Consider the following 24,866-nt stretch of genomic DNA (forward strand, 5'->3'; position numbering starts at 1 on the left):
ACGTTAAAATAGTAACATTATGAGGAGAGGAACATATTAACATTTCTTTTAGAAAATAATAAAAAGCAATGATCCATGTTCCCTCAATTACATTCAAGCAAAGCAGATAACCAAAACCAATGGTTATAAAGGGATGTTATGAAAACTATTCAAATTATCCATTGTATTTCTGAATCCCTCTCCATGATGGACTATCTGTATCACTTACACTACTTGCCACTTTACTTTGTGTGTAGTGTGACTATGTTCAATGAAATGTATAACCAGGGGTCCAGACTGAATCTTGTCCCTAATCCAGCTGACATGTTGACCTATACTTACTTTTATTTCCTGAATAGTTTACCCGATGTAAATGAGCCCACAAGGACACCAAATGGCCTGGACTACATATGTGGTATTACAATTGGAAAAGTGCTGTAAGTCATGTTTGATGTAGGCATTTGTAAAACGCTTAGTGGAAATGGTGAGGGCACATACTGTACAAGTACCACAGCCGAGTTTACATCACAGGAGATCTAATTGCTAATGAAATGTATTGTCAGGAAAAATCTGTTGCTCGATGGTGTGGTCCTAAAAGATTCTTCTTCTCTGGAATTAAAGCATCAGAGCAGTATGTTCAAGATTTGTAGTGCTAAGTGCTGACTTGTTTCTTTAAATATAATTGCTAATCTTCTGGCTTGATGGACAAAAAGTGGTTACACAAATCAGTTTGTGAGGCTTGTCCATTCTCCTTGTCTGGAGAAGCTCATCCCTTGGATTAAACCATGGGATTTTGTTTAGCTCTTTTTTACCAATTTCAGGGAATAGGCTCATTGAATGAGCCTATATTCTTAAGCACTTCTGCTCAAAAGAAGTAACAGTGCCATCTGCCATTTTTTGATGCAGGGAAACTTGTCAAATGGAAGGGTATCCCTGAGTGCCCCTGGGTAAAAACTCCTAGACGGTGATCTGTTACAATCAGTGGGTTTTCTGTAGAGCTTCATGATTCAAATATCCTCACTGTTCCTAAATGTAAGATTAAGAAAGTCAATTGAAGAACTGTTATGTTAGATAGTAAAACAATGGAATGTTGGGTTGCTCCATTGAAGACAATGGATTAGATCTGGGCTTATAATGGCTTGTATGAACCTTCTGCTCTATATACCAGTGTTTGTCTTTCTGTTTCTCCCTTTTTAATTTAAAACAGTTGGTGGAATATTTTAATAGCCTTATAGCCCTTATGACCTGTTTGGTAAAGGCCCTCTCTCTTGTTACCATCACCCCCCGCAGCTAGGGCCTATAAATCAGGTTCAGTGCCTTTAGCAACCAGTATAGCTCTCAGAAGTGGGCTATAAGGCTATAATGAATCTAAGATTTTAGTGTGCCTGGTTAAGCAATTGAGCCATGGTTACCTTGCCAAATCATGATTATGTCTTCTATGTAGTGCTTCCATAATTGAATTTGTTGCAGAACCGGATTGGTGTGATGGAATGCAATGTTTTGTTTAAAGACATGCACAGAGAAGATGGCATATTCAAGAGCAAAAAATCCCCCATGGAAGTGTCTTTGATACAAAGATTGTTATCACCATCAAATTCAAAATACTACTCGCGTAATGCCAGCTTGAGTAATGGTATAATAATGTCAGAGGCACTCCCATCAAGGAGCCTTCATGCTCCACAGCATGTCTAATCACATTTATGTCATCCTCTTGTGGGATGTTAGTATACAGAGATAAAATATTTATGCATGCAAGATACTCAGACAAGTCATTAAACAGGTGGTCTTCAATCAATTCAATCTTCTACCCCTCATAAAGGAACGGGTAGATGTTGTAAGGTCCTTAATGCAAAGATCTATGTATTTAGAGAAAGGTTCAAAAATCAAGCCACAGCTTGAGACTATAGGTCTGCCTGAAGGATTCTGCAAGCTTTCGAAAATTTTAGGCAAGGTGTATTGTATTTAGGTGCAAGCATGTTTACAATTAGGAAATAGAATATCATTTTCATTAATGATACCTTGATCTTTATCTACTAATGTAACTTATATTATATTTCTCTTAATCTCAGACAAGTTGTTTGCAGTGAGATGTTGGTAATGGTTGGTGTTAGTCAGTTGGCAATGAATTTACAATCCAAAGTATATTGTGATTTGCATTGGACTGTAAACTAAGAAACACAACGCAGCACAATGTGCTGCCTTGCATTACTTTGCATCAAGGGGGCATTCCATGGGTGCTGAATGGGCATTCCTAGTTAACCATACTTGGTACTGACACAAATCCCTACCTGCAGAGAATTGAAGATAGGGATTTGCACCAATATCTTATGCCTCCTTGAGAAAGGCATAATAAGGGGATATGTTTTCATTTCTCCTCGTTTTTCCCCTTTGCATGTGTGCTGCATTCTACAGCACACATACAAAGAGGAGAATTCCTTAAACTATTGCTTTTTGCAAACTTATGCTGACCACAATCCACACACCATAATACTATGGCACAAGGGTGCCTGCATTGGTGCATGGCAGCCAGTAGTGTGCCGGGACAGGGAGAAATCACAACTGCATCACGTATTAGTCCATATATAGCATTTCTCCTCTCTCCCACTCAAGCAATTCAGCAACTTTACTTGCTGTGCTGTGCTGCATTGCGTGAACTCTTTGTAAATCTGACCCCTACAGAATAACACAACAGGCGCCGTCCAATAAATTAACCTGTAGATGGGACCACTAGAACAAGAACAAAACAATGATACAAGTTATAAGATTTCTGTACATTTGAACTAATAAATCGAGAAGAAACAAAAGAATTAGCCCAAATTATCAAATCTCATGTTCAGATTGTTTTACTTGCCAATGTGGCCTGAATTGCATCAATAGATTTCTTAATTTGTACAGAATCATTTAATATTTATTTATTATACTTACCATATATTCTGATCTTAATATCTATTATTAAATAAACAGTGCACCATAAATAAAGATTCCGTCACAATTTAGGGGCTGTTTACGATGTCAGGCGTATTTAAAAATTCATGTTACTGAAAAAAGGGTTGCTTTATTTTCTGTAGTATCCATTTTTCAAATGCTTTTGTTAGTGCTCGCTCCCCAGTACTCCTGTGCCGCTTGCGTCTGCCAGACACCGTATTTGTCTGGAACCGCCTAACCATAGGTTCAGACATCCTAATTTGGATGTGACTGCCCATAGGGAGGTCGGAAACATCCATTTCATTATGGCAGCATGTGCGGCAGGAGGAAAAGGCCTGCAGCACAAGCTGCCATAGTGAAATGGATGATTAAAATATCCCTACACCGTGTGGCAGGCACCGTGCTTTCCATACGGTGCTTGGACGTTTAGTGGGGCCCCTTAGGTGCCCCCCAGGCCCCATAGCGGATGGTCAGGGGAGAAAGTGTCGCTTTCTGACAGCCTTTCCATGGCGGACCGACATCATAATCCGGACAGTGGAACCGCTGTCATTAAGGGATTATGTTGCCTTTCTGATGCACTAGTGGGCTCCATGAACTGGTCAGAAGCGCCACAGACAGTCCTTCTGCCCGATACCTCCACCCACCACATTGTAATGCGGCAGGCGGACTGCAGGGGCAGATGTCGGTGAGTCGACACCGAAGTACCGTCGGTGTCGAACCCACCGACATCATAATCAGCCTCCTAGTGATCTACACTAATATTACATTCTTGAATATGCAGCTTAAATTTCCCAGAAAAACTCACACATATTTTGTATTATCAGACTCCAGAAATTAATGTCACTATTTTCTTGGTTAGCATTGTCTTTATCCATTTGAGAAATACAACATGTTCGAACAAATTTGTTGAAAAAATAAAATATCTTCTCATTGTTCATTATAAATTCAGGGTAGAATGAGATATTTCTGTGGAATTCCTACAATGCTAGCCATGTATACACCAAAAACATATAGTTTGTATGGGTGCACAAAGGTACCAAAGAAGTACATGTGCTAATTAAGGGAGGCCTCTGAGTAGGACAGTCTACCTAACAGCACACTCCGATTGATTGTGTGTACTTAGTCCATTTTGAGAGGGACTACTTGACTAGCTTTTACTTTTGTTTCAAGTAGAGAGGTTTCGCCCTACCTATGGGCCACCTGGCTAAAGAATGTGTTTTTTGCAGAGGCCTCCTCCCACATGGGCCTCTCCCACAACAGAGTGAAGGCCAAATAGCATGGCAGCTTGCTCTCAGTTGTCTGATCAGTGCGGATGGAGTTGGATGGGGCTAGCCCCAGGTGCAGTCTGGTAGTCTGGGTCCCATGTGCTATGCCCTTTCTCCACCCAGCCCATTTCTGTAGTGGCTAGGAAAAACTGTTCTGTGGATTGTCCCCCAACATGGAGGCATGCAGGTAAGCCAGAATACCTATTGTAGTATAGTTCCTATATCCCTGATAGGCTCTGCGCATTGGAATAGCATACACTATAGATTTGACATAGGACTAAGGTCAGTATGTCTCTATCGAGTATATTAAACTTAATTACTTGTGTGTGCCAGCTAACTCAGAGGTCACTAGAAACTTCTCGAATATACAAGAAGGGATTAGTCGGTGACAACCGCATAAACATGACAACTTTGTTTCCTTTTAGAATCTGAACAATCTCAGAATCGTGGAAACAATAGATAACAGTTTCACTCAGTCAATCGTGCATGCTTCGTTTCTACAGAGTTGTACAGAAATAGAGAGACGGGCGTTTCAATAAAATGGTTTATTGAACAATCTTATTTCTCATGCAAGAGATATGAATTTCTACAATCGTAAGACAGACTTTGAAGTACAATATGTACGAGGTTAGCAGTAAGATAAAATAATACTGCAATAGCATGGCATGTAACTATGACATATGTTAATCAAAATACATACATATATAACATAAGCTTAAATGTGAAACTCATCTGATGCTTCGAAATTGTTCTACCCTAGTGTACCTAACCTAAGTGCAGTACGAGGTTTGAAGTAGGTGCCATTTCTAAAGTATAGCTAGCTATATTTTTAGTTTAGCCAAGAGTTGCCAAAAAGTTTCTCTAAGTTCAAGTCAGCTCCATACATTAGAATGAGAGAGGTTGGAATCTCTTTTCTGGACTCGATAGTTTAACCCCCCGCAAGGGAAGTCAGAGAGCACTCGAGCTGTATTCTCTGCAAGGAGGATGACAGCGTCTGGTCAGTGCTTCAAGCTGGAACTCGATCTCCTTTCGAACTTGCCGTGGCGAACCGCGTAGTCTGGGTTGGATGGAATCCTCCAGGAACCGCAATTTGCCAGGGCAAATGCTGGTATATTTATGCCTTGAAGGCGTCTAGGTATGCTAGTATTGACATAAAAGTCGGGCAGAGGAACGTCATGAATGAACCCCTAAGGAATAGATGTTCATGCATACTTAATGAGTTCTTGGAGAAATCAATATTCAAGCTGAGTGAAATTCCTAAAGGCTTAAGGGTCTGGTTTTCCAAGAATTCGTTGTGACGTGGATGGACGGATGTAGGTGGCCATGCCTGTATTTGGTTTGTATGGACAATGTCTAAATAAGGGCTGGATTTCTATGTCCAAATAAGGGCAATGTGAATTGTACCTATATAAGGGCATAAATCGGGAAACCTATATACGGAATCTAAATCTGCACACAACACTATAGCTCACCCTGGCTGTGCCTCCCAGTTAGTGTCAGTGCAATTGCCCTTTCCATCCAGCCCATACAGCTGGCAGGAGCCACCATGTTCCCAATGAGCGCCAAGATCAGTCAAGGATGGGCACACAGTTCACCCCTTTCCTCTAACAGGTGTCTCTAGATGGTTGATCCTGCTATTAGCATATGTGTATCTCCAAACGTAAGAAATGCCCATGTACATACACTTGGTCATTACAGTGAAATTGGAAATGGCTCATTAAATCAGTTTGGGTTTTTCTGATTGTTCCATAAGTTGCTTGATTAAGACTGTGGCAATTCAAAAGCTAATACATGCAGACGAGAGTGGACCACCTAGAATGTGTAGACTTATCAGACCAAGACCAATCCAGGCTTGTCCAATGTCTTTAGTTAGTTTGGATAATCTTGGGCCAGTTCCACATCACCTTGTCAGAAATTATAGATTAAAATGTCTGTCATATCAACTTTAAATGGCACTGTCTGTGCCTACCATGGTGATCATTGGCAATGGGAAATCCTGTTTTGATGCCGGATAAATGTCTGCCACATCCAAGAAAGACAGTAGGTGTGCACTTCTAACTTGAAGGTAGTGATGAAAATTAATAATACTGGATTCTTTTGAGGCCCTGTATTTGGAATTAGTACACTTTAATTCTGGTGCCATCATCCATCATAAAACAATGTTGTATAGCATATGTTAATGTTCCTGTTGGTAAAAAGCTCATAGCTAGATCTTGGAATCAAGCTGACAGTCAGCTGTGAGGCAAGTTAACACCTGCAGTTGACCTAGCCTCTTTGTGCACCCCTGATTCTCTTGACTTAGTGACTCGTGGGTCTGCAGAGTTCACTTTGAAAAAATAATTTAGTTCAAAGCAGACTGGATGACTGCATAATTCAGCTAGTAATAAACGAATGGTACTCCAGCTCTATTTTGTCGGTTTTTGGAACTTGGGCCATGATTAAAGGGGATGGCCAGAGACATTCCTATTGTGTTGCTTGATGTGAAATTCCTGTACCGGTGCAATATGAATCAGAGTAAAAGCATTTTCCATGAATGTTTTCATTCTTTACAAATGCATTTGCACCTCTGCCAGCTCAAGGATGGTCTCTTCCCCTCCTTGACTGAGGCAGAAAGCTTGGCATGGGTGCAAGGCACCCACTCACGCTGCACAACATACAACTTCATCAGCCCTGGGTGGCTTTCTCTCATCTGGTGGCGTAGGGAGCTTTAATCCAGTCCCCAGTTAGAGCTGCAGTAGGCCATGGGTACAGGCCCCATGCCTGGGTGCCAGGCACTGATAGATGGTGCTCAGTATACACATCCTCGGGCGTTGGAGGTGGCTTCTCCTCCTCAGGTGAGGTAGGAAGCTCTAACTGAGTCTGTGGAGCTCTGATAGGGTCCCCTCCCTCACTTGTGGTAGGCCGGAGGCAAGGGCCCAGGGCCTCAGTGCCAGACCCGTACTGTTGATGTGCAAAGCTGCCGCGCACACACTTCCACAGGCCTAGGGAGACATTCCTGCCTGAAGTTGGCTTGGAAGCTTTGGCTGAGTCCCTGAAATGTGTCAACATAGTTCAATCTTTAATGGCTATAAGCAGAATGTTTGAAGTTCTTGATATAATGTCTTAAGACAGTCCTGTGACACCTAACTGATAAGGATCAGAAACTTGTTATTCCTGCTAAATACAAATAATTCATAACATTTCGCACATACTGCCGCAAACACCTTTCCCCAAATGTTACAATCGGTTAACTCAGGAATTCAGTCTTTCTGCAAATTAATTGTCAATATCCTGTGTTTTTCCACAGGAGAGGTGTTAGGACATACAGTCTCAAGCTGGTCAAATTTGTCAGCAAGCCAATTAGGTAAATCATCCTTATTTTGAGTACGCTTGCCCATTACCGAATTGACCATAACGGGACTAACAGTCACACCGCCAGGTCCAGCTGGTTGTGCAGCAACCCCAGGTGGTCCCACCTGGACATTGTGCATAACGTAACGGACAACAGCTCTATGCACCCGTACTAAAGAGGTGTGCATTACGCGGAGCTCATCCACTCGAACTGTTAGATAACATGGGTTTGGGGTGTACCCAGCTAAAACTTGCCAAGTGGCCCCCATCGATGGATAAAGGGCTTAAACGGATTGGAGTGAATGGGTGCCATTAAACCAAATGAGGTGTTGCCATGCCGTGAGCGGAACTTCAAGATTTGTATTGGGTCGATATTCATGAGGAAGAGCTGAAGCAGTGTAAATATGGAACAAATCATCGTCTCCATTCACTGCCGGAAAAGTCACCCATGAATAAAGCACTTCAAAGTGTTGCGTCGGATCAGTCTCCACTACAAAGATAAGATCAACACCCGCATCTGGCACTCCATACACGGTCAAATGTTGACGGAGTACTAAGCGACTATTAGGGGTGGGCGGAATTTGCGAAGTTGCCTTTCGCAAAATTTCGCGAAACGGCAAGAAATTTCCGTGAACACACAAAATTTTGCGTGCTCGTAGAGATTTTGGGCTGATTAATGCATTACTGAATTTGAGCTTCAACTCGGGCACCTGTTTTATTTATATCTGTAAGTGCTTCCTGTTGAGGTTTAATTTTTGTGACAGGAGCATCATGCCAGAATGAATTCGCCCTGCATATTTACCCAAGAAGATGCCACCGTTTTGTGCAACACCACTACTCAACTGCAGTACTTTCTACTGGCTAATCAGGAAGTGCTACCTCGTTAGGTAAATGTATAGTGTTTTTCCAACACTACAGCTGCGTAAAGGGCCAGAAGAGTCTACAGCGACCATGTGTGTCTGTAACTTTACCACCGCGCCAAGGGGAGCCGGGGTCCCTCGAGTGAGCTGTCCTTCATAGTGGGGGAAATGGCGGGAAGACGTTGCACACCGTTGGTGTGTGGGATGGGGCCAAACGGGCGGGGCTTCCATGCAGTTCACATGCCTCTTGTTTATAAAGGGCCAGAGACCGATCAGAGCAGCAGATGAGGAGACAGAACCTCCTGGTGTCAGGAACTACACAGAGATTGCACTCGAGAAACTCATGGGTGCACAGAGCTCCATCAAGGATTACAGCAAATTGTTGATGGTAGATATGGGGAGACAGCACACCTGCCTAGCCTCGACCCTGCTCACGAATGTTTTGTGCTGATTAATGCGTTACTGAATTTGAGCTTCTTCAACTTGGGCACCTGCTTTATTTATATCTGTAAGTGCTTCCTGTTGAGGTTTAGTGACAGGAGCATCGTGCCAGAATGAATCCTGCCCTGCATATTTACCCAAGAAGATGCCACCGTTTTGTGCAATACCTCTACTCAACTGGAGTACTTTCTAGTGGCTAATCAGTAAGTGCTGCCTCATTGGGTAAATGTGTAGTGCTTTTCCTACACTACAGCTGCGTAAAGGGCCAAAAGAGTTGTCTACAGCGTCCATTTCTGTGTCTGTAATTTTGCCACCGTGCCGACAGGCGCCGGGGTCCCTTGAGTGAACTGTAGTGGGGGAAAGGGCAGGAAGACGTTGCACACTGCTGGTGTGTGGGCCGGGGCCAAACGGGCGGGGCTTCCATGCAGTTCACATGCCTCTTGTTTATAAAGGGCCAGAGACTGATCAGAGCAGCAGATGAGGAGACAGAACCTCCTGGTGTCAGGAACTACATGGTGATTGCGCTTGAGAATCTCATGGGTGCACAAAGCTCCATCAAGGATTACAGCAAATTGTTGATGGTAGATATTGGGAGAAAGCACACCTGCCTAGCCTCGACCATGCTCACGAATGTTTTGTGCTGATTAATGCATTACTGAATTTGAGCTTAAACTCGGGCACCTGCTTTATTTATATCTGTAAGTGCTTCCTGTTGAGGTTTAGTGACAGGAGCATCGTGCCAGAATGAATCCTGCCCTGCATATTTCCGTTCCACCACGGATCGCGGAAGTTTCGACATTTTCGCGTTCCGCGTGTTCCGCGAAAATGCCGAAATTTCACAAGTTCCGTGAGCGGAATGGAATTTGTCGCCCACCCTTAGCGACTATGCGCTGGAATATCTTCTTCAGCCACGAAGAAGAAGAACGTATGATGACCTAATGCGTGGCAGCGCAATAGAGGGTAACTGCGAAAAGAAAACGCCTTTCAAGATCATCAAGCTTGAAAAACCTATAAAAATATCAATATAGGAGGTAACACCATCACATCTGTTTCCAAAAACAGAAGCGAGGGGATTGTGGACAAGCACAAGTACTACTCAAGTGTCTCGCAGATAAGAGCCAGACCAAACGTTGGGCGCCATGTTGCAAGGATTCTGCACATATACATAACTACACGCAAGAAACCAGAACCTCGGTGTACAGTGGTGTACCAACATCCCACCTTAGTGCCCAGAACCCCTATCTGACTAGCTATAGTGTCTCATTCGTTCTCCGTACTACAGCGCAGCTACCAATGATTAGACATCCTAGAACATGTAACTCAGACTCTCTCAGTAAGCGGTAGCAAGATCACTCTTTCGCCAACTCACTTATACTTGTCTACAACATGAGTAATCAGAGACACAGTATAGTTTAAAATGTTTATTTTAACTAACGGCTCTATAATGCGGTACACAAGCCAATATTAGCAGCAAAATGCATAAACTCAATATAGTGAGCATTGTTACAATTCCATAAAATACGAACGGAATAGTATTATATAAAGCTAGTGGGAAAAAAAGCCTACTGTGCCTTGCCACCCTCCCCGTGCTAGGAACTAGTTTATAATAATATAGAAGACCTCTGGGCTTTGTCAGGGGGACCCCATACCTCTGAGTTTAGATGCAAAGGTTTACATCTCCGGACAAGCACAGCTGTTCTCCTTGGAAAGGTTTTCTTCTAGTGTCTAACATGCATGCCATGCCATATTAAAAGCACTCGATTTTCAGTAGTGCAGCTGTGGCAGTGTTGTGTCTAACATGCGTGGGACTGACCAACAGCAGATTAACGGAGCACATTGTTTTTTGACCTTGAACACGCTGTGCAGACAGAGCCTCAGAGTACAGCAAGAGAAGTGAAAGGTAGACAGTTCTCATGTGAGCGAGTACAAGCAGAGGATTTGTGCAAAACAATGTATGTAGAAACGTGTGCAAAAAGCAGCAACATGGCACCAAGCTTATACTAACTTATGCTAACTTAGCAATGTACGCAGTGAATCCATAACCTCACTACACTGCATAGAGCACTGTTACAGCTCTGTTACCCTATCCATGCGCCAGTATACACTGCAACCCAGTGTGAACAATAGGGGCTTCCCAATCCAAGAACCTCATGCTCGGGACCTCAAGCATCAAGGTATTATACGTCAGGAAATGGCAAGCTTGTTGCCCAGTACTTTCCTGTAGCTCCTGAAAGGACCGTAGGGCCCCGTCAGTGTATAAGTCCCAGAGGCGGGTCACACCTGCCTAATTTCAAGGGACCAAGTCATGGGTGTTCAGCAGAGCTCCAGGCATGCTCCATATTGGCAATTTAGGGGCATACAGTGGTGCGCCACAGTGTGGGTGAATGCATCTCTGCCAGCACTGCTTCGCAATATGCGCTAGTCTGCTCATACCCCATAGAAAACCCCCAGATAACAACAGCCTTACCTATAGCCATAGGAAAATCAGTTCATTGCTGACCAATTTGCCCTCACCTACAGCATCACCAGCTAACCACTTCATGTGCCACTGCAATTCTGCTGCCGCAAAATAGTGTTCCAGGTTAGGGAACCCCAGACCGCCCTCCAGAATTAAGCGTTTTAACATTCAAATAGAGACATGTTTGCACACCCCCTGATATCAAGTCAGAAAGGAGACTCCACAGGTCTTTAAAGTAGGCCCTTGTAGGGATCACAAGCACTATTGCAAAGATATAAATAAGCCGTGGTAATGTTAGCATTTTCGCTATAGTGGCCAGGCCCTAAGTTGAGAGAGGCAAGCAGGTCCAGAAACCCATTGACTCCTGTGAAGCCGCCAAGGTTCTGCCATGATTGCCATCTAAGAGATCATTGTCAGTGTGATACATGTTGACACCCAGGTACCGGAACGTCCCGGGTTGACAGGGGAGGTGATCAAATACCATTCTTCACCTCCTCGTGGATCCCCAACCGCAGGGGAAGAATACCTGATTTTCCCCAGTTAATGTGAAGCCCTGTCATCTCCAAACAGGTACAGAAAATTAAAAGGAGTCAGGAGGTTCCAAGCAGGCTCCGGCAGATGGACGAGGACGGCTTTGGCATATAGCGGGACTGTGTTCAATCGAGGTCCTACCTTTATGCCCCAAAGCAAGTAGGCCAGGGGTTCCATAGCCAGTGCAAAAATGATGGGCCATAGTGAACATCCTTGCCGTGTTCCCCTCCGATAACAAACTGACGAGAGATTTGACATTCCGTCCACACCCTGGCCCGCAGTGCCACACAGAGCAGTCAAATCCATCCCAAGAACTCGGGCCCCACTACCAGGTCCTCCAAGACAAGCAGCAGGGATGCCACCTCAAGGGGTCAAAGGCTTTTTCAAAATCAGGGGTATCGCCACTGGAAGGTCTGCCGACCCCTCAACCACCCCATTATATGACATAGCCTATGTTTATTTCCAGAGGTGTCCTTGTGGGGTATGAACCCACATTGGTCGGTGTGCACTAATGACTGAAGTATTGGAAGTAATTGATTAGCTAACACTTTATTCAGATTTTATAATCAATGTTCAACATTCATAGAGGACGGTAACACCTCACTTCTAGGGTGTCTCTACAAGCCTTGGATAACTTCACAATGAGGGTCTCACATAAGGAATTGGTCAATATGCCCTGTTGATGCGCCTCATGGTACATCTCGAGCAACCTGGGCACCAGGATGGCCCTGAATGTGATACAATATTCTACCAGAAATCCTTCGGTCCCTGGAGTTTATTATGAGCCATCTGACTTACGACCGCTAGGATCTCCTTTATATGTTGGGGTTGCTCAAGTTCTTGGAACTGCAAGGAACTGAGGTGGGGGATGGCAGGCCTGGCAATGTACTGCATGTTAACAACTTTAAAAGGATAATTATTTGTGTCAGCACACACTTTCCACTCAGGAGTGACCAGTATATCCATTGAATATCCAGTACATTTACATCTTATTGCATTATCCCAGTAGGCCAGTGTTTTGAAAAAAAGATTTTGACAAATGAATTTCAACATTGTGAAACACAGTTCTCTTTCTTGCAGACGGTCTTCAAAAGCCAAGCATCTCCCTCAACAGCACATATAGCTTGTTTAAGGCAGGAGAGAGTGTATTATTATCCTGCCACGTTCCAGTGTTTGGCATGGACAGAAATGTACATTTTAATTTCGTTCACTCTCCCAACCCAATTGCTGTAAAGATTGTACCAGACAGAGAAAACATCAAATCTCATGAGCTGAATGGACTGCGTATCTCTGATGGAGGAATGTACACATGTTTGTATGAAGTTGGACTGCAATTCAAGTCACAGCTAAGTGACCCTGTGCAGATAGATGTCGGTAAGTTATTTCTGTTACTTTGTATAGGGAACGTTTTTATGTCCCTGCAACAAAAGATCCGTGAATGGTGTTGATGATGGGGGAATAGATGGTGTTGCCAATTGTATCCTCAACCCACCTAATGGTGGGGTAAGAGGGTGGCATTATTGTTCTTTGTCTGAATAACTGTTTAGGATCTGTTATTGTAAGGATCTTTTCTTTCAGCACAGAGACCCCTTTTTCATTTCAGTTTGAAGACGCGCTATTGAACATGTAACAAGTGATGAATTGCTTTTTCATAAAGTGCACGCTTCTGGCATGTGTTTTTATTCTGTAAATGTATAATGAATATGACTGATAAGCATGCTCACTCAAACACATTCTATGATAATTTAGTGACTATTTAGTTTAGAGATTCTTCCAAGGAACGTCATAAGTCTTATGTTTCCCTCCATAATTTTATTAATTCATCTGCTTTAATGACTTGCTTTTTGACTTCTTTCGTTTAGTTTTAGGTTCTTAAATACATACAAGACAGGTTCCATTTTAGCTATAATCTCCATTTAAGTTAGCTTGTCCAGATTGTTTACCTTTGGCCCAGATACTGCATGTCATTATGACGTAAAGTCCTATGGTCTGACTCCATTTAAAAAAAAAATTATTGTCAAATTGATCAGGAAACAAACAAGGAAAAGGGGATTTCCAAAATACAAATATGTTAAGTATAATACATTCATAAATCACACAGCTATACAATCGTACAAGCACTCAACTATCACAAAACTATAAGCCATAGCAAAAACGATGAGATAATTGATAAGAACAAATTATAACTCAAGATACATATTGATTATTATTATTTCGTTATAAGCTTAGTAAAATAAATCAAGTTACTTCGGATAAAAAAAACCCCAGTTGAATCCCAAATAAACCTACCCCATGTTCAATCAAATTTATGTGCAGAATCATCAACATGTTTGCCTTTTATGCAGATGTTGTCTGTGCCTATCTTTCCAAGAACTGTAAAAGTTGTCATGTCATTCAGATATTAATATCAACAAAGCCCCCAATAAGACATCAGTCTGTGACAGGTGCATTTTTGTATGTGAAATAACAACCACAAGCCAAATAATATAGTATACATTGACATATTTTTACCTTATTAGTACATCCACTGATGTATATGATTATGTCAAAACACTTCTAACTTGACGTTGTTAATTCCATCTTAGGTAAGTAACAATATATAAGGAATACCACTTGACCACTTAGGAGAAAAAGGTCATCCCTGTCACAGATGCAGGCCACAGATCCAAATGAGCAGAGCACCAGATTCCATCTCAACAGAAGAAGCCTCCTACAAGACTCCCTGAGTGTATGCAAAGCATTTCATTCTGCCTTCAAGAACTGGTGTCAGGATTGCGTTCTTGCACAGGCGCAATCTCCTAGCTCTTAAGCTTCTGCTCGAAATATCTGACAAGCTATTCCAAGCACTCAGCAAACCCTTTTGTCCAGGCAATAAAAAAAAAAATGAAAATTTACCTGAAGCTGCCGGCCTCCTCCTGCGTCGAGCCTCAGTGTTCTTCTTCCTGGTCACATCACAGACTCCCTGTCCTATCCACGCACTGCTCTCATGCTATGAGAGCAGTGCGGGGATTGGTCTGAGTGGGCAGCTTTGATGCTCTGCTCAGGACAAAGAGTCTGTGCTGTTTCTCCATCCTGGCTGTTGAATGCAGCTGGGTTGAAGAAAGCTAAGTGCGTATGTGTGTTTGGCGGGCCTGTGACAGCTGGCTAAACACACATGTGTGCTTACAAGTGCAGAAACCAGTCCTTCTCCCCCTTCCCATGGCCCGGCCCGCCCCTCCCTATGTGCGCTGCTCAGCCAGCAGGTGAAAAACTGAAACGATGATAGAATATCATTTTATTTTTCACCTGCTGGCAGTGAGCCAGTGGTGCTACGCTGCTCTGCCATTGCAGAGGAGCCGCCCTTGCCTTTCTTAGATCAAGGTGGATAACCTATAATTAGAGCCAATCCAGTATTTTGGGATGCTAACTGACTATAAAAAATATTTTCATTTATGTTAATTGATTGTAAATGTATCTCATAGGGGTATCTTCAAAACTGGACATTGCTCTGGTCCTCCTCGGTCTGCTCAGAATAGGCAAAATGCTGCCACTAAAAGCTAAATATGGTATCTGTTTCTGATAGAGACATAATGGACTAACGATTTAATTTCAAGGGAATCCTCTTTGTCCTTCCACTCAAATGGGAGCCTGAGTGCAGTTAAAGAAGTGCACTGTTCATTATATCGAACTCTCAAAAGGTGAAGGGAAGAATGCTTGTAAATAGTCTGAGCCACAAGCAGTTGCTCTGGGTTGCATTCTAACTCATTGTTTATCACTCATTCTGCCACTCTAGACAAATGTTTGCTTTCTGGAAATAAGTACTGATTCTGCTTCTCACAGTAACAGTCCAAATCAAACTGCCCGCTATAGAAGGGAATACATAAACCCCAGAACGGTTTCAGCCTTGTTAGGCTATATTATTGAGTAGGGATTGTTCCCATAAGGAGCATGGTCGGTACAGATTTGCATAACGCAAGGACCTGTCTATAGTGTCATAGTGAGTGACAAATGATGGGCTTGAATGTGGGCCGAGCAATGAACAGTGGCTGTGATTAATTCATGCATTCCATTCCTCACATGGTTGTTTATTGTAGTTGATGCCCTAAATGCGACAGATGTGCCAAGACCTGGGTCTTGTGCTCAGTGTGCCATAGGGCTCAAACTGCACCTTACTAATGAGGTCAAATAGGCCAAAGCTGGTCCAGTATTGCTTGTGTTCCCATTTGGGGGGGCCTTGCTTAGCAGTTTAGGATGGACTGTTACTGTTAGAAATGGGGTCTCTAGTTGGCAGAGGTTTGTACCCTGTCCAAGTACGGACCAACACTCAAGTTAGAGTAAGTCAGATGCACACCCTAAATTAACCTGTGCTCACCCTCTGGTAGCTTGGCACAGAGCAGTCAGGCTTAAGAGGCAATGTCTGAAGTATTTGTGTAACACTTACATTACAGTAACTCACTAAGAAAAACACCACAAAAAAACTGCACACGTGTAGCAAAGTAGAGAAGATGTATCTGATCAAAACAAGACCAAAATGACAAAAATCTAGTCAGTAGTAGTCAAGATATTCAAATGTGCATATATTAAAGCACTGTATTTAAAGATGATCAGTTGGGCTTGTTTTCCAAGATATACGGCTGTTCACTTGATCAGATATTAAGTTTAGCCGTACTTCAAGCGTTTCTAGTATGCACATCGTTCAAAGATTCTGGGAGGTCTAGCATGCTTCCTTTAGAACCGTTGCTGTAATGTCTTGTGCGAATATGTGAAATCCCAAGGTTTCAAAGGGGACTGAGTGTGTCCCTGAGGGTTTGAATCATATGGTAATGCAGCCACAGTCAGTTGCCTCCTCCCCGCCACTGCCCATGATGTTGCAGGGACTGTACCACAGTACTTAGGAGAAGGAGGCAGCGTCTGGGCAATGGGTTGTGCTAGAAACTGCTTCTCAAAGAAGGTGGGGCTAGTGTTGCATGAACATGAAATTCCTTGAAAAAACAGGAGACAAGAGGCATTTGGCAAAACATGTTAAATGCTTAACTAAGATTCTGATGTAGTCTCTTTCTCTTTGTGACGGCTGCTTAAGGACGGACCTCTGACAGCGGATTCAGCAGACCTTCCAATCAATTGCAGTGCCTGGTCACCTTGAATTCAAATCCAAATAGTTGAACCGTACTTGAGAGGGGCCACGTTCTCAGGATAAAAAGAATGGTCATTGCTGGTTATGGTACCAGACAATTATCTTTTAAGTATTGTGCTACATAGAGTATGTAGCACAAATACCAATAACCAAAATATCACAGGATAAGTATATGTAGGTAAGTAAGTACATGTTTGGGTAAGGAAATGCATCTTTTTGCATGATTTTCCCCGTTTTGTAGATTGATGCTGCTTTGTTTTGTCTCTGTGCACTGAGACCCTGCTGACCAGTCCCTGCTGCACCTTCTCTGACCCCTAAAACATGTTGAATTGGTAAATTTCTGATTGACATATATAACTTAACTATAAGTCCCTAGTATATTGTACAAAGTTTACCCCAGGGCCTGTAAGTTAAGTGTCACTAGAGGACCTACCTCTGTAGCCTGGCTTTGGCAGGTTTAAAATTGCAATCGCCCTTTCAAAATAAAATATTCTGACAGCTCAAAACCTTCCTATTATCTATTAATAAGTCACCTCTATATAGGACTTACAAGCCGCGACGAAGGGTGCACAGAATTAAAAAGTAGGAACATGTAGAAATGTAATATTACACATGCCCGTCATGCGAAAGAGCTCCAATAGGTATTTTTATTGCATAAGGCTGGCTGTTCCATGGGAAAGCATTTAATAATGTTACATTGTGTGTGGAAATAGTTATAAAATGCATTCGAAGACTCATTTTAATAGTTAATAAAAGTTATATTTGATAGTACATTAAATTTGGTGTAAAACCGAAGGAAAATATACTTTCAGAAAGGTAATATTTCCATACCTCAAGCATCTGGAGAAGGTCCATTTGCATGAGCTACAACTGTCACCCAGGTGCTGAATAGGTCCCTTTGATGAGGTATAAACTTACTCCCAGAGTTTCGTCAAAGGCCTTGGGTTTGGGGAGGTATTGTTAACACCTTAATGGAATGGCATGTGGGCGGGCCCACGTACTTGATTAACTTAAAGAGGCCTACCTTGTCACAAGCAGATGTAGCTGACACCTTGGCCTGCTCCTTTTTATGTCCCTCTAATCAGGCATGCACCAATCTCAGTGGGAGCTAAGCTGTCCTTAGAACAGGCATAGACTGATCAATAAAGAGGGGACTGCTCATTATTAAGACCACATCTTTGGGTGGGCACACACGCTATGGACAAGGGATAAAACAATTTTGGATATAGGTAGAGAAGTATCATGTGGGTTTCTTTACCGGAAAGAAAAGAGGAACCCCTGAGAACTTTTTATCTATTGATCAGGGAGGGGCCAGGAGTTTCCCCACCCACCAACTAGTACCAGGAATAAATGTGGTAACCCTGGGAACCTTCTTCCTGAGTCTGCTGGACATATAGAGCACAGAAGATTGACACCACCTGCTGTTGAGACATGTGAGGAGAAATTGAAAGGCTGGACTTGCTCCCACTTGTACCCAGGACAATGAATTGGATTCAAAGGCATTTGGCTATAGGGCTACAAAAAGCTGCAAGAAGCCATTTTTTCTGAACATCCTAGCTGGCCAGTCCAATTGACTCTATCGTGTACCCTGCTTTTGGCTTTCGCTGGAGTGAGTCTTCGCCCCTAAGTGGTGTTTAGGAAGTCATGGGACCTATGGCTATGTCAAGGTTTACTCCTCCTAATATCATGAAAAATCTGTGATATAGGAACTTTCTGGCTCAAACGATCACAGGATAACTGTGACAAACCTGACAACTCAATCAGAAGAAGGTGTTTTGCCACTGGGCCAAAGATTCAGGCTGCTCTCAATTGGAACTTTTCTTCAACAGCAAATCCATTTCAACAAGACCTTGCAGAAAAAAGTATCCAGCCTCAGGCCACCCTGTTCGGGTATGGCTTGCAGCTTTGTCCTGCTGGAGGACTCTGAGCTCTAAAAAAAGTGATTAAGTCTGAAGGTAAAAATCTCACTGGACGAAGGCAACAAAAGTATCTAGTTGGTAGGTGATATTCCATGACCGCACATTTAAATTTGTCTTGGTTGAAGCTTTCCTGTCAAAAGTCAACAGTTTCACCAGGATATCGTTTGACCTCATGGAGCCCTACTCGGAAACACCCTGCAGCCTTGTCCTGCCGTGGAATTTTGACTTCCATTTTAGAGACTTAGGTGCCGATCACGATCCGGCAAAAACCGGGTACGAACCGTCGGACGGAGCACAATCTCCGCCCGACGCGTACCCGGTCGTCAATTTTTACAAACAAGGAATTACGATTCGCACGGGTACACCATTACCGTACGAATCGTAAAAAAGCCCGAGCGAACAAAAAAACACCTACCAATGCGATCCGGGAAAGCGCCGACCTGACGTTGGGACGCTCGCAGCCAGCCATTCCCGAACCAGGAATCACGATTCGCACCGACGTCACCCCGCACGGTGAAGATTTTGCGGCAGCCAAAAACTGCCGGGAAATCAGGACGACGCGAACAAGGACCACCAGTACGCGACGGACAGACGACGACGCGAACAAGGAGGACCAGTACGCGACGGACACACAGGACTACGCGACCAAGGAGGACCCGTACGCGACAGGACGACGCGATCAAGGAGGACCCGTACGCGACAGGACGACGCGATCAAGGAGTACCAGTACGCGACGGACAGACATGGACCCTAACCTACGAGTCATCCCTGCCCTCATAGCAGTCCACCTCCTCTACAGGTTACGACGCAGACGCCGCAGAAGGTCAGAATAACTAAGGGAGGGGGGAAAGTGGGGTGGGGTGGGGGTGGCACGACCAGGGCAGGCCACAAAACAACCACATAAGTCACACACCACACATGGCCTGGACATACCTGACTCCCATGCCCAGGTCACCACGAGGGGGTGGGGGCGTGTCCTGATAAGCCAGCGACCGCCACATCGGAAGTCCGTCACCACGCGAACCGGCAACACAACCAGACAGGTACGTCCCGTACCCACGCCTGAAGAGCGTGGGTACGAGTCGTACCACGCCCACACACACGTCACCACAACAATGGCGGGACAGATCGTACCCACGTGGCAAAGGCCTGGGTACGGCCCGCACAAGCATCACATAGCGTGGGGATGGATATGTACGCACCGTACCCCCACCCCGTATGCAAGGAGCGTAGCCCCCACCCCAACAGTGAAAGTACGACCCGTACCCCCACCCACGTATGCATGGAGCGTACCCCCACCCCAACAGTGTAAGTACGACCCGTACCCCCACCCGCGTATGCATGGAGCGTACCCCCACTCCAACAGTGTAAGTACGACCCGTACCCCCACCCGCGTATGCATGGAGCGTACCCCCCATGCCAACAGTGTAAGTACGACTCGAACCCTCACCCGCAGACGTACGGACCGTACCCCCACCCCCACCAGTGTAAGTATGACCCGTACCCCCACCCGCGTATGCATGGAGCGTACCCCCCATGCCAACAGTGTAAGTACGACTCCTACCCCCACCCGCGGACTCACGGACCGTACCACCACCACACCAGTGTAAGTACGACTCGAACCCTCACCCGCGGACGTACGGACCGTACCCCCACCCCCACCAGTGTAAGTACGACTCCTGGACTCACGGACCGTACCCCCACCACACCAGTGTAAGTACGACTCGAACCCTCACCCGCGTATGCAAGGAGCGTACCCCCCACCCCAACAGTGTAAGTACGACCCGTACCCTCACCCACGTATGCAAGGAGCGTACCCCCCACCCCAACAGTGTAAGTACAACCCGTACCCTCACCCGCGTATGCAAGGAGCGTACCCCCCACCCCAACAGTGTAAGTACGACCCGTACACTCACCCGCGTATGCAAGGAGCGTACCCCCCACACCAACAGTGAAAGTACGACCCGTACCCTCACCCGCGTATGCAAGGAGCGTACCCCCCACCCCAACAGTGAAAGTACGACCCGTACCCTCACCCGCGTATGCAAGGAGCGTACCCCCCACCCCAACAGTGAAAGTACGACCCGTACCCTCACCCGCGTATGCAAGGAGCGTACCCCCCACCCCAACAGTGTAAGTACGACCCGTACCCTCACCTCGAATGCATGGAGCGCACCCACACCGTGTATGTCCCAAGTGTACATATCCAGAAATAGGAGGTGTGTGTGCAGAGTCCACCCAGCAGTGCCCAGACACAGGAGGGGTGTGTGCAGATTCCTCCCAGCAGTGCCCTGAGACAGGAGGGGTGTGTGCAGATTCCTCCCAGCAGTGCCCTGAGACAGGAGGGGTGTGTGCGGAGTCCTCCCAGCAGTGCCCTGAGACAGGAGGGGTGGGTGTGGAGTCCTCCCAGCAGTGCCCTGAGACAGGAGGGGTGGGTGTGGAGTCCTCCCAGCAGTTCCCTGAGACAGGAGGGGTTGGTGTGGAGTCCTCCCAGCAGTTCCCTGAGACAGGAGGGGTGGGTGTGGAGTCCTCCCAGCAGTGCCCTGAGACAGGAGGGGTGTGTGCAGATTCCTCCCAGCAGTGCCCTGAGACAGGAGGGGTGTGTGCAGATTCCTCCCAGCAGTGCCCTGAGACAGGAGGGGTGTGTGCAGATTCCTCCCAGCAGTGCCCTGAGACAGGAGGGGTGGGTGTGGAGTCCTCCCAGCAGTGCCCTGAGACAGGAGGGGTGGGTGTGGAGTCCTCCCAGCAGTGCCCTGAGACAGGAGGGGTGTGTGCAGATTCCTCCCAGCAGTGCCCTGAGACAGGAGGGGTGTGTGCAGATTCCTCCCAGCAGTGCCCTGAGACAGGAGGGGTGGGTGTGGAGTCCTCCCAGCAGTGCCCTGAGACAGGAGGGGTGGGTGCAGATTCCTCCCAGCAGTGCCCTGAGACAGGAGGGGTGTGTGCAGATTCCTCCCAGCAGTGCCCTGAGACAGGAGGGGTGGGTGTGGAGTCCTCCCAGCAGTGCCCTGAGACAGGAGGGGTGGGTGTGGAGTCCTCCCAGCAGTGCCCAGAGACAGGAGGGGTGTAACACATGTGTGTGAGGCCGGAATTACCCACATCCATACTGCCTACAAGGGAACATGTCCCCATGAACTCATGTCAACAGACTCCACACACAAGTACAGTGATCACCAAGGATGCCACGATTGTTGCAGGTGGAGACATGGCCATGCATGCATGGCCAAAGTAGAAGGGCTCCGTCACACACACAGCTCATGTAGACACAGCTCTGCGCTAAACATTGTGAACACCCTGCAGGGAAGAAATCTGGGTACACAGAGGAAGGAATACACCCTGGGACAATTGAACCATGCAGTAACTGCTGACATGACCTAAGGAAGTTAGCCAACACCTTGTGATGGCACACAGATCCCAGGGTCGCCCAAATGAGCAGAACACTACTACAAATCCCACACACCCAAAGCCTTAAACACCACCCAAAACAATGTAGCAGCCCCACCAACACCAATACCACCATAGCAGGAGTGTGATAATGAAAACAAAATTAAGCTTTATTCAGCATGAGCACAATGTCCGTGGATCGCAGGCAGTTCAATTTTAACAAAGGCCATAGGGCAGTCAATGATTCCCAGCTGGATGGGGGACACAGTGGGATGTGTGTCCCCTACCTTGCCTGCACAGTCAAATGGCATCGTCTTCCATACTGGTGAGGGCATCAGGGGGGGGGAAGCAACAGGCACCGCAGGGACATCAGGGCAAAGGGGCGGCGTTGTGGGTGCAGGGATGGAGGACTCAACCACAGGGGGTGTGTCATGGCCAAAGGCGGAGGCCAGGATGGCACTACACACCTTAGCAAGGTCCTCCAGGGAGTCCCCTGCACCCGAAGTGACCTCAGGCCCCAAGGAGGGGGGGGGGGTCAGAGGGATGGGTTGCAGCGCCACCGGGGGAGGGTGGAGACAGGGGGGGAGACTCAACCACCCTGACCGAGGACTTCCTTGACCGCTTGCGTGGTGGTGGAACTGTGGGGCTCAGGGACAGAGCGGCCATGAAGGAGTCCTTGGGGGAGATGTGGTCAGGAGAGCTGAGGGGAGGGGATTTGGAGGGAGTGGATTGTGTGGAATGCGGACTCCCACTCTGGCTGCGTGTCACACGTTTGCCCCCGACCCAGTGGGTGTGCCTATCTCACCCTGTGTGTGCGTGTCAGGAGGAGTGCGGTGGACCTTCCCTGCTGGTGTGGTGCCTGTGTCTGTTGTGGTGGGTGCATGCCGACGTCTGGGTGTACGTGGGACAGGCATGGAAGTGGGAAGTGTGGATGGGGCAGGGGTAGGTGGGGGGAGGTCGCGCTGCAGGAGACCCACTGCTGCAGTCAGTGTGGAGTCTAAGGACCTCAGCAAGTTGCGTTGGTCAGCCTGCGAAGAATGAATGCCCTCCAAGAATGCCTCGATGTTGGTGAGGGTTTTCCCGTGGGCATGGAGGACATTAAGGATCGCAGCCTGACCAACCTGCATTTGCCGCTGGATGTCCATAGACTCAGCATTGGCGGCAGCAGTGGAGACAGGGGCAGGGGGTGCGGTGCCTGGCAGGAAGGAGACATGCGGTGACCGGGCACGCTGGGAAGGGACACGAGCAAGTGGGAGGCGGCTGATGGGAACTGAGGGGGCGGTGCAAGGTGTTGTTCCGCTGTCAGCTGCTGGTGCAGCCACCGCCCACTCGGAGAACTCCTCCTCGGACCTGTCAGCTTCGTATTCTGACGTGCCAGTCGACAGGTCCTCGGCAGCACTATCCTCCACCTCTGTCCCACTCGATGTACCAGCCCCGATGTCACGGCTGGCACTGGTGCTCGATCCCTCCGCCTTGCCTGTGTCCATGTCTCCCTCTGTGTCCCCCGACGATGCTGTGGGCAGGGTGGAGAGACATAAATTAATCAGACAGCTGTACACATCAGTCACATGAGTCCAATCGACATAGGTAACATTGCATAGCCTGAAAAGGAAGATCCCTAACATCTTCAAAACAAGGTACCGATGTAGGGCATGAAACACACAGTTGGTTGAGCCACCATGCCACTGAAATACCATGGAGAGCATGAGACAATAGCTAAAGACAGGAAACGGAGTCTGACATAGCACCCAGGCCCTGGGGACAATCCAGCACTGCATCTGCACCACACAGCGTTGGCGAAATTACCGATGACCAGGGACCATATCCATGAACTAGAGACACATGCTGCATAGGTAATGCTGCAAACATGCCCAACATGACTCGGTCACTGCACCTTGCGTGTGTGTCCAGTAACATCACACACTGGCCAGACCCAGCAAGTAGAAATCAGGATTTGACACATAGGCATTGCCCGCCCCAAAAAACCCCCACACGATGCAAATTGTTGAGACACAGGTGGCACCAACATCTCATAGTCTGGGTGATAAACACAGGGGCAGGCAAAAAGCAAGATTGGACGCCAAACAGCCAAGGTGCGCCTGTACAAATAATGAGGTACCAGTGCCCATCCTCAGATGAGTATAACAAGACACACAGGCACTGGCAACTGTGAGTATGAAGAAGGACAATCAGGTCAGGCTGCACAGTGGACACCTGTACATAATAGCACGTCTATATACATGGTGACAGGGGACAATGGCACAGAGCACAACCTACGCTGTAGACAGTGAGAGTGTCCACGTTGATGATGACACATACAATACTGAGGATAAGGTGCCCCAGGGGACAGTAGTGGGCACGCAACTACATGCTACTGAATGGTAATGACTGCTACACACGTCACCATCCCTGCACTATGCGTATCGCACACTCATGCACATCATGTCACAGGCCACTACATAGGACATGCGCTATGAGGCATGACACATGAGAGACCAACTCCCATGTCTGGAGTCAGCATCAGTGCCAATTGACATGGAACCCACATGCAGTGAACTTGACAGTTCACAGGCAAGGTCCCACAACCTGTTACACACCACCACCACACATGATGCTACAGTCATTGTTCTCGTGGACAAAGCGCCAGCCTACATTACCTTGTGA

At 46.4% G+C, this 24,866-nt stretch overlaps 1 protein-coding gene across 2 annotated transcripts in view; it reads left to right on the forward strand.

The window, feature by feature from the left end:
• The window catches only part of LOC146809654 (uncharacterized), a 974,089-nt gene that overhangs the window by 635,280 nt on the left and 313,943 nt on the right, over positions 1-24,866 (forward strand). For both annotated transcript variants that reach the window (XM_085616509.1, XM_085616510.1), the window contains exon 6: positions 12,870-13,163. In XM_085616509.1, coding sequence (XP_085472635.1) covers positions 12,870-13,163 — 294 coding nt within the window. The remainder of the gene's footprint in view (positions 1-12,869; positions 13,164-24,866) is intronic.

Source organism: Triturus cristatus, chromosome 7 (genome assembly GCF_964204655.1).
Source record: "Triturus cristatus chromosome 7, aTriCri1.1, whole genome shotgun sequence".
Taxonomy (NCBI): Eukaryota; Metazoa; Chordata; class Amphibia; order Caudata; family Salamandridae; genus Triturus; species Triturus cristatus.